Here is a 19978-nt window from a genome sequence, read left to right as displayed (position 1 = left end):
TGCTTTGCATTAATTAATAGCACAGCGTTTCAAAACACTTGTTTTAAAACTGGGAGATTTCCAGTTCAACTACAGATTGGTATAATATGGTTATCAGCAGAATTGATTTTAAAATAGTAAACACTGCAGTCTTTCAAGTTATTAAATATCCACAGCTGTTTAAGTGAACTTCAAAATATTTGTTAATCAACTGATGAGCAAGAATTTATGCAAACTCAGTTTTTGTTTTGTTTTTTTTCTCTGTCTTCAGAGAGCTTTCAGTTTAGTTGAAGGGGAGAGAATGTGCATGCTACAATCAGAATAACTGATTGGTAAACTAAATGGTACCGACAACTTCAATGTAAGTGCAGAAGAAGTTAAGTATGAGCTGATACAGGTGAAGGGGGCAAGAGTGGGACTTGAGATGGATCTTAGAATGGAGGAAGCCAAGGAAAGGACTCCAGAAAAAGAAAACAGCATCCTCAAAAGTCTTGGAAGTTGGGTTAAATATGATGCTAGCCTGTCAGTAAAGGGAAAGATTTTGTGGGATATCTGAGTGGCCAGGTGCATCCTACTCTATACATCTATACATACACTCTGTACATCTCAATAATTACTCATTCAAAGAAAATATATGAAGGGCCAACTGAAAGCCAGACACTATGCTATGGAGGGAACTGGCAACTAGAATTTGCAGGCAAAAGAATTTGGACTTTCTGTTATGAAGTTAAGCTAAGAATGGCATGATGAAAAGTTTGTTTTAGGAAAATTAGTCAGACAACAGGATGGCTTGGAGTTTCAGGGACAGGTTTTGGGATGGTTACAGGAAGACCTGTTAAAAATCCATTGCCTAGGGCTTCCCTGGTGGCACAGTGGTTGAGAGTCCGCCTGCCGATGCAGGGGACACGGGTTCGTTCCCCGGTCCGGGAAGATCCCACATGCCGCGGAGCGGCTGGGCCCGTGAGCCATGGCCGCGCATCCGGAGCCTGTGCTCCGCAACGGGAGAGGCCACAAAAGTGAGAGGCCCGCGTACCGCAAAAAAAAAAAAAAAAAAAAAAAAAAAAAAAAAAATCCATTGCCTAGAGACCATGCTTCCCAACAAGCCACCACAATGAGAAGCCTGCACACCTCATCGAAGAATAACCCCTGCTCACTGCAACTAGAGAAAGCCCACGCGCAGCAACAAAGACCCATCGCAGCCAAAAATAAAGTTTAAAAAAAATCCATTGCCATTATTCACATGTGAGATAATAAAGGTCTGGTATAAAAATGGAAAGGAACTGGTAAATATGAGAGTCATTTTGAAGGAATGAGCAGCAGGACTTGATGACATATATGCAGAGAGGATGAAGGGAAAAAAAGGTTAAAAATAGAGATAAAGTTTTTGGCCTGGAAGACTGGTAGAAAAAAATTGCCTAAACAAACAGAAATGTGGGAGTTGAGTCCATTTGCAAAACGATAATACAAAATTTGACTTGGGACATGCTGTATTTAGGGGACTGAGGAAAAAACTAAGTGAAAAAAACTAAGTTGAACTCTTCCACAATCAAAACACAGGTGAGAGGGGGACAGAGTTTCAGGAATGAGAGGGGTAGTTAACATTGTCAACATCTAGAGAAAGATCAGGAGAGATGAGGTCAGGCATGCCATTTTCTACAATAGGGTAAACTTGTAAACTAAGGAGCTGTTACCTTTAACTCCTCAGAATCCTTCCCTGTCAAGACAAATGCTAAATTCTTTTTGACTCTATTTCCAAACATCTCTACTGTGTTCAGAAATGTTGTTTTGCATTTTCCCTACACTGTCCTTTTCAGGTTCTTAAAACCTGAAACCTGAACCATGTCACACAGCTTTAGAAGCTTACCCCTCTAATCATCCTGTATACTATTTCTAGAACATTCATAGTAAAGATCCATAATTGTCCACTACCTATAGCACGAGGTCCAAAACTCTTAGTTTGGTATTTCGATATCTGTACAAAAAGATCCTAATCTACTTCTCTGTCAGCTCACCTCACATTTCTTCTCTAACCAAATGGTGACAGGGTAAATTTTTGGATATAGATATGTTACTTGTGTACCCCTACCTACCTCTTTCCTAGTCTGATGGTAAGGCCCTCAGCATTCCCTTGACTTGGGAGTTTTTGCAGAGCAAAGAACGGAGATCGCCTGAAGTCAAATGCATTTCCTGACTTGGATAAAATTCTAAACGCACTTTGAAGATTAAGCCAGGTATCCCAGTGGGAAAGAGAAGAGAGTAGTGTCTTTGAGGTCAACAAGAGAGGAGAGGGTGAGATTTCACCCCAGATGGGAAGAGACTGGGGAGGGGGTGAATGAGTAACAAGGACCCACCTCCATTATCAGTGCCCTGCAAAAGAAGCAGGACCTGTGAGGGAGAAGGCACTGGGTGACTTGGAGAGGCTAGACTCGAGGTCAAGGGGCTCCATAAAGAGTCCAATGTAGCAAGCAGTTAGGATTAGTAGAACTGTATGTGCTGGGGCGGGGTGCTTCAGTGGTGGACCAATGATCAGAGTAGTCTCCTTGATGCTTTGACACCTGATAAAGCCCAGGGACCTTCACCTTCACATAACTGAGAGAGTGGGGAGGAGGAATAACCGAATGAACGGAATTTAATTTCCCACCAGCCTGATTAGGATAGGGACTCAGGGTAACATTAAATTGATTTAAAGAAAGTAACTGTGATATTTCCTGCAAAACTAAATTTGTGAATTCAGAGTAAGTCATACCCACTATGAACTTTTTGTAGGTGTTCAATGAGGGTCAGTCCTAGGCCTTTTTCACCTCTATTCTCTTTCAATATCATCTCATCCTTTTCCACCTTTATATGAGTAACTTCCAATATGTATTTGTGATATTGTGATTTATAATATATATTTGGTTTGTCCCCCTTTCTGGCATAGAATCCTAAAACCCTTGGAATTTCTTCCTTTTTTTTTTTTTTTTTACATCTTTATTAGAGTATAATTGCTTTACAATGGTGTGTTAGTTTCTGCTGTATAACAAAGTGAATCAGTTATACATATACATATGTTCCCATATCTCTTCCCTCTTGCGTCTCCCTCCCTCCCACCCTCCAGGCGGTCACAAAGCACCGAGCTGATCTCCCTGTGCTATGCGGCTGCTTCCCACTAGCTATCTACCTTACATCTGGTCGTGTATACATGTTCATGCCTCTCTCGCTTTGTCACAGCTTACCCTTCCCCTCCCCATATCCTCAAGTCCATTCTCTAGTCCTTGGAATTTCTTAAATGATGAGAGTGATAAAGGTCTTTTGTTAATGAGGTGACTTTTGGAATGTCACTAGGACACTGGGGGAGTGGGGGGGGCGGGGCTTGGCGGTAGTGGCCAGAGGAACCAACCATGTGATTAGAGGGTTGGAACTTTCAGTCCCACACCCCAATCTCCAGGGAAGGGAAAGGGGCTGGAGGCTGAGTCAGTCGACAATGGCCAATGAGTCAATCATGCTTTTGTAATGAAGCCTCCATAAAATCCCAAGAGGACTGGGTTCAGAGAGCTTCTGGGTTGGTGAACATGGGGAAATTCAGGGAGGTGCCTGGTGAGGGCTTGGGAGCTCCTCACTCCTTCTCATATTACCTTGCCGTATGCATATCTCCCATCTCTGTTCCTGGGTTATATCCTGATACAATAAACCAGTGATCCAGTAAGTAAAATGTTTCTTTTAGTTCTGTGACCTGCTCTAGCAAACTAATCTAACCCGAGGAAGGGGTCATGTGAACCTCTAAATTTATAGACAGTCGGTAGTACATGTAACATCTGGACTTGTGACTGGTGTCTGAAGTCCAAGGAGGGGTTGTTGGAACCTCTAACCTATTGCTGGTCAGAAGCACAGGTGATAAACTGGGATTGCAACTGTTGTCTGAAGCCCAGGGGTGGGGAGGAGGGGGAGGGAGGGAGCAGTGGGAGGGGTGTGGAGGCAGTCTTATAAGACTGAATCCTTAACCTGTGGCCTCTGATGCTATCTCCAGGTAGACAGTGTCAGAATTGAGTTGAATTCTTGGACACTCTGTGTCTAAGAATTGCTCGGTGCTGTGTGGGAAGTGTCCCTGCTCTCAATACATGTGTTGGAATTGGTGTTCAGAACCAGTAAAAGAATATCTTTATTCCAGAATTCTCCTCTGAGTTCAACTCTCAAATGGCCAACTACCTATTTGTATCTGCACCTGTACGTGTTAGGGACATCTCAAAATTACCCCAGGAAAGATTGATTGACGTCTTCCCCTTAACTATAGTGCCTCCCCCTCCTTCCTCCTAATTCTCTATTAAGGATCAGGGAACTATGGATTGTGGGCTCAACCCGCCTCCCATCTATTTTTGTAAATAAACCTTATTGGAACACAGCCATGCCGAGTCCTTCATGTATTGTCTGTGGTTGTTTTTGTGCTGCAACAGCAGAAATCTTATGGCCTGCAAAGTCTAAATTATTTACTCTCTGGCCTTTTATAGAAAAAGTTTGCTGATCCTTGCTCTTTTTTTTTTTCCAATGTATTTATCACAGTTTGCAATTATTTGTTTGATCACGTGGTTATTTAACTAGCTCCCTTATTAGAATGTAAGCTCCCTGAGGGGAAAGACTCTGCCATGCTTATTCTTACTGTTTCTCCAGCACTTAATTTCACCACTGTCTGGCCATGGTAGGCACTCAATAAACAGTCATGGACTGGATTACATGAACGGATGAATGAATGAATGACTTATTATATCTTAAAATTTTATTTCGTTCTTTTGCCTTAGCACAAAACTTCCATTCTTGGTTACCCTCTAGTGACCTCATATCTTAATAGAGTTCCATAATAGTTAGTCCTCTCACCTTCTGTCTCCTCTACTCACTCCTCCTTCCAGACTAATCTTCCTAAAACAGATCTCAGATATATCACTTTCTGGCATAGTAACCTGGAGACCTAATGACTTACCCACAATCATAAACTTCTTGACCTGCCATCCAAGGCCCTCTGACTCTAGTATCACCCTATCTTTCTAGCCTAAACTCATTGTCCCCCTGCATATCCTCACTATTCCAACTACTGCTGCCTTACCTGGAACTTCCCTACCGCTCTCTTATCTTCTTGTAATGTTCTTTCCCATTACTACCATCTCCTCTTGTCAAAATCCTAACCAACCTTCAAGTATTTTCTTTAAACTGCCTCTCTTAATCCCCTCAAAAGACATCTTTCTCTTCTTTGACCTTCCAAAGCACTTTTTATTCCTATAGTAATATGTGTGTCATTTTTCCATATTGCCTTCTTCCCTAAAGGGCTGGTAAGCTCCTTAAGAAGAGGAACCACACTTTACTCATCTTGTTATCTTCTGAGGTACTTTTATCAGTATGTTCCTAGATCTAAGTAAATAATCATTGAATGAGTAAATAAATTGATGCCTAATATTTTTATGTCTTATTAAAATCCTACTCATTCCTTACAGACCAGAGTCTTCATGGCCCACCCCAGCCCCTGATTTTTCCCTTTCTCTCCTGCCTTGTATTTTGTTTCCATCAGAGACTTTCTTACCTTCCAATTAGATTGTAATCCCTAGAAGTCAGAGACTAAGCCTTATGTCTTTGTCTTCCTCTTCCTTCACCTTACAGTACCTGTGCAACTGTAAATGCTCAATAAATAAAGCTATGAAGAAGCCCCTCTTTTCTCCATCTGATAAAGTCTGTTTCGGAGACATGTTACCAATGAAGGTTTGCCTGGGAGACCGTGACGTTGAATGAGGATTTGTAAAGGAGTCTCCAGCTTCAATATTCATCAGCTTAAGAAAGGGATATTGAAAAGCTGCTCTAAAAAAACATTCTCCTTACATGACGTTGGCTGAAGCTGCCTGAGCTGCTAATCCCTGCCAGGTTTTCAGTCTCTGCCTTGAGCATTTAGAGCGCATTCTTGCCTTAACCTCTACGTCAGATCTCTCCACGGTAACACTGGAATGTTTGCTATTTTAGGAAATCTGCCTCACTGCATGCAGTGCTATTTACATTAGGTTCCAGACGAGGCATAAATGCAATGGCTGACGGTCTGCTGCTTTGTGTGAGTAGGAAGGTCCTGATGGCTTAATGGATGCTTCTCCCTAATTCTGTTGCCCTGTTTCATTTTTTAGGCCAACCACAGTGTAATTACACATTAATAAATAGTGCTTATATAATACTGGGGGGAAAGATGGAGAGAAAAAAGAGGAAACAAAACAAGAATTCCTCCAGACATTTCCTTTGCAAGTACATTACCTCCGCGCCACGCCACCGCCCCCCACGCCATCCCCCCCGCCCCGCCCCCGCCTTCCTACCCTCCAGGTCTGGTTTCATTTAAAAAGTTCTTTGAGATAAAGCTTCCACCATACTGTAGAAGGGAATAATATCAATAACTGGAATGATTCCCAGCTTTTCCCTGCAATTCTGTGGATACCTTCAGTAAGGAAGAGAAAAACGCTTTGTAAACTGCACTTTATTAGATTTTCTGACTCCCTGAGTTGCCGCAGCGTGACAGCGCCATCACAAAGCTGAGCACTCTGGTCACCACACGCCGTCGATCCGAACGGCCATGGAGGACTGAGAGCATACACGGAGTGTTGTCAATCCGCGGCATGTCAAGCCTGTGGCACTTTTTGTTGTTCTATGAAATTAATTATATAAAAGAAGTTCATGAGCATTCTACAGGTACACTCCAGCTAAAATGGATGCTGAACAACGTTTTGGTAGAATGGAAAAGGCAAACAACTAGAGGGATAATAAAATCAATTAAACCAAATAATCTTTATCAAAACTGTCTCTCTCATTGGAGGAAGAAAGGCTCTGAAGTAAAACTTCCTGTACTCAGAGACTATTTCCCAGTCCAGACTTTCATACTGGCGTCACGTGAGAAGTATTTATCTCTGGGAGGTGGAGTAAGATGAGTGTTTTTCATCTGGACAACTCACACCTAGAAGCGTATGACTTGTGGGCTCTCTTTCTTCTAAAGCCCAACTGTGGTGTCCCCAATTGTGAGGGGTTGGGGGGGGGGTGGAGTTCAGGCCTCAGAACTCAAGCTCCTCTGTTCCCTAACATCTGTAAGGGGTTCCAGGGATGGCTTTGCTGGCGATGAGAGAATTCTTCAGCCTCTATGGAGCAGGCCCAGGGCTTAGAAATTGAACCTGTGCCTTCCGCATTGTAGAGGTATGGCGCCTGTGGTGAGAAGTGGCATGGCAGACTAAGGTTTGAGTATAATACAGTAGAACTAAGATGCTGCTACTGTTAGCAAAGATAACACCCACAGCAAGGACTTCAGGTGTCACAAATAGTAAGTTGTCACACATCACTGTTTAGACAAAGTGCTTTATAATTGGCTTTACAATATTCTTTACCTTTATCTAATTCACAGAATGGGCTAGTTGAAACAATTACTAGCTGCATCAAACCATGATTTGCTATCTCAAAAGGTGACATCAATTATCTGCTCAGTCTTCTGTCTAAACAACCATCAGGATTGCCTTTGTATAGTGCAACTCATAAGCTTTTATTACCTTTGCTTAATTTTTAAATTTTTAGTTCTTCATTGCCTACAACATGAAGTCCTTAGCTTGACATTTATGGGACTTTCCAGCTATGTATTCCAGCATTCTCCAACACTTGTCATATATTTGAAAACACCAATTACTTCCAATTCCTTAAGTGTGTTCCACACCACTGTATATATTGTTCCCCTAACCTAGAATGCCCTTCTCCTACTTTCTGCCTGGTGTACTCAGCCTTTAAGGCCCCAGGTCAAGGCTGACTTCCAAGTGAGGCTTTCTCTGACTTCCAAAGATAGGGTTAATCCCTCTCATCTCTGGGTCCTCTTAGCACTATGAGTATACTTCTCTCTCTTCATTTATCACACTGCATTTTAGTTCTTTGTTTACATGCCAATCTCTTATTGGGCTTTAAACGCTTTGAAGGCCAGGTCTCCCTAGACCAGTGGTTCTTATCGAGCAGCCATATCCTAGAGTGCATTTTGGAAGTTTGCGGGGGCATTTCTTGTTTCAGTGATGAGTGGGGCTAGGGGGGCTACATAACTTGCAATGGGCAGGACAAAGCATTATTCCAAAATGTGAATGACTTTCAAATGTTCCACTGGGCAGTGATGCAGGTAATCAAACTGTTTATGTAATCATCTGGACCTAGGACTTAATTCTGTTGTATATATGAACACAATGTTAATATACTCTGACGTTTCTATGAGTTAAACTGCTACGTAAATTAAAGGAATATTATTTAATTTATTTGTTTATTTGGAAATTTACCAAGAGTTTTTCACTTTGGCACTGCCACTGGATCATAACTAACGGCACTGTCCCTTGCCATTTTTTTTTTTTTTTTTTTGGTGGCACGCGGGCCTCTCACTGTTGTGGCCTCTCCCATTGCGGACCACAGGCTCTGGACGCGCAGGCTCAGTGGCCATGGCTCACGGGCCCAGCCGCTCCGCAGCATGTGGGATCTTCCCGGACCGGGGCACGAACCCGTGTCCCCTGCATCGGCAGGCGGACTCTCAACCACTGTGCCACCAGGGAAGCCCCCTTGCCATTTTGGAATTGCCAATATAACATGCCTGCACCAGACTGCATTTGAAGCTGTGACTTCCCATACAAGCACCTGCCTATTTCTTTATATCCTTTAATATAGTTGTGCCCAAGAATTTACATATTAAAATAAACATTCGTTTATTATAAATGAATCTCTTTTTATGTTTCATGTAGTTCAGTATCTACTTCACTGGATTGCTTTGAGGCTTAAACTAATTTGAGTTAATTATATAAGGTATGTAGAGCAGCACCTGGTACATAGAAAATGCTACCATATTGTGCTGACGTTATTATTACAGAAAAGTTGTTGAATATTCATTGATAAATATTTTAAATTATATTTGGAATATGTATTTAAGAAATCCTGTGACTTTACTTCTAGGTTTTATATTATAATAATCTGAACCATTTGAGTGTGACTACATGATCCCAAGATGTTATAGAATGTGCTTCAATATTTCTTTTTGTCTAGGGGACTAAAGTGAGATATAATTCTCTTTGTGATCAATTTGCCCTGAATGATTCACACTCTGTTGTGGTCTTCCTGGGGAGCAATAACACAAATAGACAACTTTGAGTTTGGTCTTTGCCTATAAAACAGCTTTTCTATGTGCAAGGCTAACAGGTCCGGAGGGAGAACTGTGACCATTAATCTCACTAATACTGCTATACTGAATAATTTTGTCATTGTCTTTTGTAAGACAAAGATAGTTACAATGTGCATGAAGTTTACAATATCTGACTCATTAACTATGTCTGTTTTAGCCACTACTTATTTTAAGAACAGCCTTAGGGGCTTCCCTGGTGGCGCAGTGGTTGAGAGTCCTCCTGCTGATGCAGGGGACACGGGTTTGTGCCCCGGTCTGGGAAGATCCCACATGCCGCAGAGCGGCTAGGCCTGTGAGCCATGGCCGCTGAGCCTGCGCGTCCGGAGCCTGTGCTCCACAACGGGAGAGGCCACAACAGTGAGAGGCCCGCGTACCGCAAAAACAAAAAAAAAACAAAAAAAAAAACAAAAAAAACCCCCAAAAAAACCCCAGAACAGCCTTACTCTCTTTCAGGTTGTTAACAGTATTTACCGTGGACAACAGTAGTTAGGAGGACAACAGTAGTTACCGTGTTTTGAGCACTGTGCTAGGCACTTCACATATATTATTTCTAACCCTTACAAATAGATGAACATTACAGAGGAGGAAATTGTACTTGGAAGGGTTATATAACTTGTCCAAGGCCATACATGTAAAAAGTGTTGATGCTGACTGAGATCAAATTCCAAAACCTGAGCTCATTCTTTCATACCACTCTGCTTCCCCAGATAAAATCCAGGAGACTTCATACTAGAATCCGTTATTGAAGGACCAAGATCCTTTCGCTAAACTGGGACTTGAATGTTTCCTTCCGTTAAGTCAATCTGAACCACTTGAGCATGGCTCAATATTCCCACGGTATTACAGAAATCATTTCAATCTTTCTTTCTGTCTAGGCCATAGAATATAAGATAGACGCACAGTGACCAAAACCATTTCCTTTCTTTTGGAATCTGGACACACATTGAGAGAAGGAAGTTTTCAGAGGATTATCTGAACACTCACTAGAAGGCTGACTCTCTGGCCTGGCTTCTTTGGGCTGTTTTAGAAATGATAATATAAAATAATTCTATGCACACTGAGCAGTACTTGGTGCCTAGTTTTTTGTTTTTTTTCTTCATAAGGCACAGACCCAAAGGGAGAAACTAGAAAATGAGCTGCGGGAGGCTTTCTGTCCTCCACATTTGAGAGGACCTACTGTCAGAGGCCCCCTGTGGCAGAGCTCTCCAGCTTGGGTATTCTGGCCAGTGTGCCTCAAAATGGCCCACCACTGTGCTGAGATGCCAGCCCCTCAGCTCTCAGGTGGTGGAGGCTCTGAAGGTGGACACAGGTAATCACCTCCAACCAGCCTCAGCCACTTTACTTCAGAGTAACATAGACACATAATCAGCTCCTATGAAACGGAACTTTCTCTGAAAAATGTTGGGAAACACTGATTGACAGAATTCACAGCATGATGTAATCAGGTTTATAAATGTACAAAGAGTTGGGCAATAACAAGAATAATAAATTTTTATAGGTACCGGCAACATTAAAGAAGCGTATCAATTTAGCACAATTTATGTGGCGATGTATTTCTTTCTTCTGCTCACCCAATGTTATTATCCTCTAGACGCTGTACTTAACCTTGTTCTAAGCTTTCCTTTAGGATAGATTGTAAATAATTTAGTCTCTTTGAAATTATAATTTTTCTGTTCTTCAAGTCTGTTTTAAAAACTGATACCAAGTGAGAGAGTGGCATGGACATATATACACTACCAAACGTAAAATAGATTGCTAGTGGGAAGCAGCCGCATGGCACAGGGAGATCAGCTTGGTGCTTTGTGACCACCTAGAGGGGTGGGACAGGGAGGGTGGGAGGGAGGGAGACGCAAGAGGGAAGAGATATGGGAACATATGTATATGTATAACTGATTCACTTTGTTATAAAGCAGAAACTAACACACCATTGTAAAGCAATTAGACTCCAATAAAGATGTTAAAAAAAAAAAGCTGATACCAACCCACTTCCCCTTATTAGCATTGCAAATATTGAACTACATATACCCATTTCAGTGCTTACCAAAGATACTAATGAAAATAAGTATGTGTACCTAAATATGTTTCTATATGTCTGTAAATATAAAACTAGAACAATGAGAATGATTTTATTTCAGAATTTACGTATTTTTCTTTCGAAGTCCTTACCTTGGGGACTATACACTTTCCCCAATGATGCTGGACTCATTAGAACAGAATGTCAAAATTGTACGACACTTTGGAGATCGTTTGGGCTAATTTTCCCATTTTACACATATGGAGGCTGAGAGTAACTAAGGTCCCTACTCAGTTGTAACTAAGTTGTAACTAAGTAACAGATGTAACTAAGGTCCCTACTCAGTTGACTTTAAGTTAACAAAAAGGGATAGTACACTGAGGGGCTTAACTTGATCAGGTGAACCTCTTAAAAGAGTGTCTAGAAGGGAGATAAGCAAGAGACTGTCTCTCTCCATGGCTGGCTGTGAAGAAGCAAGCTGCCATAACTTCTACAGTCACACAGACATATTCTTCCAACAACCTGAGGGAGCTTAGAAGTGGAACCTTCCCTAAGCGAGCCTCTAGCTGAGAAAGCAGTCCAGCTGACAACTTGATTTCAGACTTGTGAGACCCTGAGCAGAAAACCCAACTAAACCATGCCTGGACTCTTGACCCACAGAAACTGGAATAATAAATGCATGCTGTTTTGAACCACTGAGTTTGTAGTAATTTCTTACACAGCAATAGAAAACTAATACATATAAATGTAAAGTAGGGCTCCTGAAAGCATGAAGCTTTGTGCCTCAGGAAGTACAGCCCAAATCTCACCTGTACTTCCATGTCAGCTGGCTCTTCCAACAGATGTAGCAGTTGTTGCTTCTCTTGAGATAGCTGTTCTGCAAGTTTCTCCTGTGCAGCCAGGCTCTGACTCAGTTCTTCAATTCTTCTGGAGCAAAGAAAAAGTAAGAACAATTATAGCCATGGTACTATTGCTACCTTTATTTTTCAGCCCACTCCAAAGATAGCATGGTCCAGTACAGTAAGTTTTTACCTTTTGAGTCATTGAACTCTTTGAAACTTTTCTTCAGTAAGCCATGTATTCTCTGCCCCCGTCCCCAAATATATACACAAACGATTTTTTGCTTACATTGTCACAGGTTCAGAGACCTCTTGAAGCCAATCCATGGTTCTATAGACCATAGATATAAAATTCTTGGAATAGGGGCCATAAGTTGTAGAGTTTTTTAAATTGTTATTGTTGTTCCATTCAAAACCCAATTATTAGGTAACTGTTATGTATATAACTCAATGCACACTACCAAGTACTGGGAATATAAAGTTGGAAAACACACAACCTCTGCTGTATAGAAACTTAAGTTCTTTTGGTGTATGTGCCAAGAGTTTGGGAAATGGGGAGGCACAGCTACATCAACAGATACAATATAATAAGTGCTACCACACCAGGGGTATATACCAAATAGTACACTGAGTGTTGCCATGGAGCTACAGGAGGAAAGATAAAGAAGTAATTCATTTGACTTGGAGGAGACTGTGGGGAAGCTCAGGAGAAGAGATTGTGAAGACTGGGTTACTTTCCAGGCTCAGAAGGAGGAGCTTAAATGAAGGAATGAAGGCATGAAGATATGAGACATATGGGGAAGCGTCACTGGAAGGGAAAAGGGGGAAAGGCTGGTGGGAAGAGACAATGGCTGGAGAAGAGGCTGGAAATTCAGACTAGAATTCAGTTGTCAAAGACTACGCATGCTGTGCTGATGTCTATAAACCACAGGTTCAACTCGACAGTCATTCATCACCTACTACGTGCAGGGCATTATCTTGCTGTTTCTCTGTGTATAAGTCTTTGAGTACTAGAGATACCTGTCCTAGGAAATGTGCTGGTACTAGATGAAATGTTTCCGATTGTGCTTATGATTCCTGTGTATGTAAGATAGTGATAGCACCTTGGCAGGAAAATAGTTTGGCAGAAGGTGAAGGGTATCAGAAAGTCAAGTAGGAATCTCTTAAATTAAGGTATAAGGATTAGCTAAGATGTAGGGATCAGAAAGAACTTTAAAAACTTTATACAAATGCAAGCTATAATGATAATTATGATGATGAATGTGGACTCCGTATCAACTTCCCCACAGTATCTGTGCTAGAATGTCTCTACTTTTCTCAAGTTCATATCTCATTCATCCCTTTGACCCTCAGTCTCTACAGATAATCTAGTCTCCTACTTTACAAAGCTATTCAAGGCCATCTGATATGAACTCCCTCAATTTACTTGTCAAGTATGCATTTGTTTCTTTTTTCTGTTTTTGGTTTGACAAGCATTTATTGGACTGAGACAGTCTCAGGGAGCCTAGCAGGGAAGATCTGAAGAAAATACAACACCACACAGAGAACTGTACACTAATGGATGTGCATATAAAACAAAACAATAGGGCTTCCCCAGTGGTGCAGTGGTTGAGAATCTGCCTGCCAATGCAGGGGACATGGGTTCGAGCCCTGGTCTGGGAAGATCCCACATGCCGCGGAGCAACTAGCCCCGTGAGCCACAATTTCTGAGCCTGCGCGTCTGGAGCCTGTGCTCCGCAACAAGAGACGCTGCGATAGTGAGAGGCCCGCGTATCGCGATGAGGAGTGGCCCCCGCTTGCCACAACTGAGAAAGCCCTTGCACAGAAATGAAGAGCCAACACAGCCATAAAAAAAAAAAAAAAAAGGCAAAATTCCTTAAAAAAAAAGAAAAAACAATATAAAGACTTAATTCTGCTGTCACAAAAGCCTTCACAGAAGTAACCATTGATGCCTTAGTGAGTTCTGAAGAATGAATTAGGAGCTCACCAGGAAGGGAAAACACACGTTTCCCACAGAAGGAAGAGCATGAGCAAAATTCTGGGGACCTGACATAGCACAGTATGCTTCTGGAGGCGCTGTGCCTTTAGGGTTTTGATTCCAGCAATGCCTGAAGCCATGTTACATAACTCTCTAAATGCCAATTTCTTCATTTATAAAGTATAATAATCCCTATCTCATGGGACTGTTAACTTTATGAGAGAATTAAACTTTATGGGAGAATTAAACAAGAATGTAAAGTACTCAGCTCAGCTGTACAGCAAGAGCCCAACAAACCTTAGTTGTCATTATTATTACTAGTCTGGCATCAGTGATATATGAAGGGGTCATGGTAGGGGATGAGTCTGGGGGAAATCAGGGGTCAAATCATAACAGGCTTTATGGGCTTCCCTGGTGGCGCAGTGGTTGAGAGTCCGCCTGCCGATGCAGGGGACACGGGTTCGTGCCCTGGTCTGGAAAGATCCCACATGCCGCAGAGCGGCTGAGCCCATGAGCCATGGCCACTGAGCCTGTGCGTCCAGAACCTGTGCTCCTCAACGGGAGAGGCCACAACAGTGAGAGGCCCGTGTACCGAAAAAAAAAAAAAATCATAACAGGCTTTGATGGCCACACTAAGAACAGATTTTATCTCCTAAAGATTTTGGAGAACTTTCTAAATTGCTCTGCAATAATATGATCAGATTTGTGTCTCAAAAAGATCACATTGGTCACTGTGCGTACCTTGTGTGTTTTTCACCCATTCAGTTAAAAACGGCTTAAGGCTTTTTATGCCACCATAGTATCATGCATTGAAGAGGCTAAATTATTTGTCAGTTTCATATTGTTGAATTTCCCACTTCAAAGCTGCTCTGAATTGTTAGATTGGGATGGAATGCAGAGGGTAGAACCGGAAGTAAAGGGAACAGTTAGGAAGTTGCTGCAGTAACCAAGACACAGTGGTGGCCTCAACAAATGCCCGCTTACTTTATGAGAAAATTCAAGTTCCTTACTATATACAAAGCCAGCACCATCAGACCCCCTATTCCCAATACAGCTTATCTCTCATTAGTCTTCCCCAGACCCTCTGCTCTGGTTACATAGCACTAATTACACGTCTTGAAATATGCCCTTCCCTGTATCTCCCCTCAGTGGTGTCTCCTCCTGTACAGGAGATTCCCCCACGCCACTCACCTCCTACACTCTTTCTTCTAACTCCTATTCACTCATCAAAACTCACCTCAGATTTCACCTCCTTCAGGACACTTTCAATGGCACCTTGCTCTTTTAGCCTGGAATAGATGACAATTCTATACGCCCCAGAGCATCCCATGTTACTTCTATCAGAGAAATTATTAAAATTGTGTAACGTGTGTCTTGATGACAGGAAGTGGGTCTTTCATCTCTGTAACCTGAGTGCTTAGCCCAGTGTCTGGCATATAGCTGGTGCTCAGTAAATGTGAATAAGTGAATCCATGTCTCTTGTTTGCTACCATTTGACCACTGTTCTACTTATACCTACTTAAGTCTCCTGATTGCCAACTAGTCAGTTCTGTTAATGGATACCACTAAAGACACAGCCCTAAAAAGAGATTTCTTTACTTGCGGGAACCATAAAGTCTTGGTAATGGTGAAGGTCCACCGTAAGGCATTCAAAGGGAACAGTGCAGCTGCTATATACTCACACAGGCTCGAGAACAGGCAAAAGACAAATGGCAAATAGAGCACCAAAAGCACCTACTTGTCCCTTTGGGCCAGGGCCTCAGTGTATTGGTTGGGCTTGACCCGGTTTCCTGGTACATCTTCCCTGTCCTTGGTGACTCCCTTCAGTTTCTCTGAGAGCTCCAGGTTACACTCTTTCTCTGCTTCCACCAGAGCCGCCATCCGTGCGGCTTCATTTTTTGCTAGCCTGGATTCCTGCAAAAAGAGCGAGAAAAGAACAAAACCTGAAAGGCTACAAACATGGGTACTTTAGGGAGGGAAAAGGTGAATGCCAGGAGGCAGAGCAGTCGGAAAAGAGGGAAAAGGGGACCCCTAGCCGTGGATACTCACCTCCTGCAGAAGCTGGATCTTATTCTCCAGGAGCTCGTAAACATGCTCCGTCTCCTGCTGTCTCTCCTCAAACTGGCGCCGGAGCTCAGCTTCATTATGGCTGTTGAGATTCTCCACATCAGTGCTAAAACCAGAGCATTGGCCAGTCAGAGCCAGTCATATAATTTAGCAAGTGGACCCATTAAGGCTGTTTCAGTAATTCAGAGTCCCATTGATGAGAATAAAAATGAAGTATTTTTTTTCTCTGCAATTATTTGTGGAACTTCTCTTTCCAACTTTTCAGGTAATCTTTTAGGAACTCTGATTTGTGTTGCTTGTCAATCAGAATATACCTGACTCCCTAGAGGTTTCATTACTGCTATAGCTTCAAGAGAAGAATCTTGCACATGAAAGGCAGGTGGTCATCAAATGGTTTAGAACTCAGCATCCATGTTCACCATCATCTGTCCCCGGACTTTCCCATTAAGACTGCTCTCCCAGAGTGCTTTGCTAGTTCCCTGCTTGTCTTGCTATTTGAATTTAGAGTGTCCCTTCCATTTAGGTTGCTGGAATAGAATATCTATTTGGATAGCCACAGAAATGCTTTTCTCCTTTACAGCCAGGAACCCATAGACTGTCGTGAATCTGGGCTACCTACCCAGAGTTGTATCCAGTTTTCCCACAGTCCCATGCAGAAAGCAGACGTTTAAACTATGGAAGCTCAGGGTTCTGGCCCAGCTTTGTTTCTCTAATGTCCTTAGGAATGAATGCCCAGGCGCTAGCATGAAGCGGGTAAGGTGTCACCAGCTTATTTATAGCTAACAACAGCTGCCTTTGGATGTCTGAGGATTAGAAATTTGGGGGCAGTATCAGGTGCTGAATGATCTTAATTCCGGTTTGTTTTTATTCTTGTTTTAAGCCGTTTGTTAAGAACCATGGACAATCTTCTTTTTCTCAGGGCAGAGAACGATATTGAGCCTTCATAGGCTCATGATAAATCAAATACTACTGCTCTATCCAAGTCCAGTAGTATTTTAATACTTGGCCCAGAAGGTTGTGCCCATGGTGACCAAATGGAACTTCCCTAAAGATTATAGAATTCCTTGCTCGATACTGGACACTACTCAGCACTGTCCCAGAGACTATATTTATCTTGAGTTCCCATGTCATTATGCAGCCTTTTGGTGGTAGAAGGGTCTTTGTTGTACAAGGGACACAAGTCAAGAGAATAACCTAAGACCCTTAAATAGACCTCAGGAATCATCAACTTTGACACCATATTCTTTGATAAATGCAATAGACAACAGCTAACTACAATGTCTTGAGATTGGAAGTTATACATTTTCTGAGTAAGTCAGCCAGGAATGCCTGATTTAATAGGCTACAGCTGTTGTGAAGGCAGAAGAGCCTTGGACATGATGCCAGAAGATGTGGGCTTTGCCACTCATTTGAGAAGACTTTAACACTCTGTACCTTAGTTTTCTCATTGCTAAAAATAGGATAATGCCTCCTAATTAAAAACTGAAACGACATCATTTTTTTAAAAAGCACTACACAAATCTCAAAACTTGTAGCTCAATTGTTATTATAAATTTTCCTAAAATCTATTAGTTCACTTAATGCCTTAGTAAGTATTGAGTAATTCCAGCATACTGCATATGGTTGAGTCTGGTTTGAGTATTCTGATGTTGCTGGACTATCATTCTAAGCATCAAGAAATACTGTGGAGATAGAAGGAACGCCAGATCAGATTGGATGTATACTGATTCTAGGATATAATCTGAAAATTATTTTTAGTAACGATTTCAATAGTACTTGTCATTTAAAACTAAGGGTTTTTTAATTATAAAAACTGTAAATTATAAAAGTAACCATCTTAACAATACAGAAGGTATAGAGAGAAAAAAAATTGAAGTCTTCTCCCCATCAAAAACTCCACTCTCACTCCCATGATACAGGCAATGTTAAAGAGCTTGGTATGTAACCCTGCAGTTTTTTTCTATTCATATTCAAGCAAACACATGTACACATAGATTGTCTTTACCCAAAGGGGCTTATATGCTAAATATCATGCAGCACTTTTCCCCCTTACTTAGTCTATCAGGGACTTCCCACCAGGATAATAATATAGAGCTAACTCATTCCTTTTAATGACTACATAATATTCCACAGTATGTTTATATCAAAATGTTTTCAACCATTGCCCTATTGATGTATAGTTGTTCCTAGTTTCTTTTTTTGCCATTGCAAATAATGATGCAGTTAATATCCTTATACATTTATCCTTTCATACTCTTGCTTTTATTTATAAGGAATAGATTCCTTTTAGGAATTATTTGATCAAGGGAAGTGCTAATTTTTTATTTTGATAGTTAGTACCACATTCCAAAAATGTTATCACAATTCACACTCTCACCAGCACTATATGAGAGTGCCCATTTCCGCCAAACTCTATGTCAGCCCTGGATGTTATTAGTAGATTACTGACTGGGAAGGTTATAAGCTTAGGTCTGATGAATTTACCAATCTATGTCAACATCTCTCAGACTTATTGGAGCCCAAGGAAAGAAAAGCACATTGTTTCAGTTTCTTAACTGGATGCAGCATTCAAACGCCAGAGTTAAGGAATTTGGTTCCAAATCTATTGCTCTCAGTTAATGAGCCAGACTGGAAAGGACCAAGAGCTCAACTAGTTCAAACTGCAACTCACCATGTTTTATCCAGATGCTGTTTCTTGTCCTGGAGTTCTCGTTTCAGGCTCTCTACTTCAACCTTCAACTCGATGTTCTGAAAAGTACACAGGCATTAATCGTCATTAACTGCCACAGACCCTCTATCAGAGAAAGACAAATATGATATAACTTTTATGTAGACTCTAAAATATGATACAAATGAAATCATTTACAAAACAGAAGCAGACTCACAGACGTAGAAAACTTATGGTTACCAAAGGGGAAAGGCGGGGGGTGGGGCGGGGAGAGAAAAAATGAGTATGGGATTAACAAATACACACCACTGTATATAAAATAAACAACAAGGATTTACTGCAGAGCACAGGGAACTATATTCAATATCTTGTAATAACCTGTAATGGAAAGGAATCTGAAAAAGAATATATATATTATATATATATATACACACCTGAATCACTTTATACCTGAAACTTATGCAATATTGTAAATCAACAGTTCAATTTTTTTAAGTGTTCACTGTTATTACTTATAAAAACAACAGTTTTTCCTCCCTGACTAGGATAGCTGAAGTTCTCAGTCATAATCACATATTACATTAATCCTATGTCATAGAAAGGAAAGAAAATTATTACACCAAAGGTGGGATATCCTAGGCAATCTGATCTGAACATTCTTCACGCTAGCTTTATTCTTCTACATAAGTAGAAAAGAGAAATGAAAAGGACGGAAAGAAAAAAAAAGAGAAAAAATATAGTTACTTCTCTAGGCTTTGGCACTACGTCTATTCAAGCAAATAGACAATAAAGTTTACAAGTCTCACACAGAACTGCTAAAACAGTTTCATCCCACAAGGTTAGATCCTAAATCTTATGATCAGTGATTCTGGTGGATCAAGGTAATTTCATGGGCATTACAAAATCTACCACATGGAAATGCAAGTACATTCCAATTTACAGCATTAAATTCTAACCCTCTCTACCCTCTTTCTGCAGAAAAATCACCGCATAGTTAATCACGTTTCTCCATTCTCTGTTAGTAAATATATAAATTGTTAAATTCCAAGAATAGCTGAAGCGGATCCAAAATTAACTGCAGTTGCTTATCTTATCAGCTCTTTGTCAAGATATCCAAGGAAATGCATGTACTCAAGAGAGGGTGGCTGGCGGGGCGAGAGCACCTTTCTCTCCTTTTACTCTCCAGAAGAATATCCACCCACCCAACCCAAGGAAAAGTTCCAATGATGAAGCTGAACTTAAATGATAAGCAATACAATAA

General features: G+C 41.3%; 1 protein-coding gene across 12 annotated transcripts in view; it reads right to left on the bottom strand.

Moving 5' to 3' along the window:
- Positions 1-19978, bottom strand: part of PDE4DIP (phosphodiesterase 4D interacting protein) — a 223925-nt gene that overhangs the window by 97087 nt on the left and 106860 nt on the right. For 11 of the 12 annotated variants that reach the window (XM_079925156.1, XM_079925154.1, XM_079925151.1 and 8 more), the window contains 4 exons: positions 18721-18797; positions 16032-16155; positions 15721-15896; positions 11975-12092 (listed from right to left, as the gene is read on the bottom strand). In XM_079925156.1, coding sequence (XP_079781282.1) covers positions 11975-12092; positions 15721-15896; positions 16032-16155; positions 18721-18797 — 495 coding nt within the window. The remainder of the gene's footprint in view (positions 1-11974; positions 12093-15720; positions 15897-16031; positions 16156-18720; positions 18798-19978) is intronic. The other variant, XM_079925160.1, reaches the window with a different exon arrangement.

This window comes from Stenella coeruleoalba, assembly GCF_951394435.1.
Source record: "Stenella coeruleoalba genome assembly, chromosome: 1".
NCBI lineage: Eukaryota > Metazoa > Chordata > Mammalia > Artiodactyla > Delphinidae > Stenella > Stenella coeruleoalba.
Note: the sequence above shows the minus strand (reverse complement) of the source record. Positions and strands in the feature narration are given on the sequence as shown.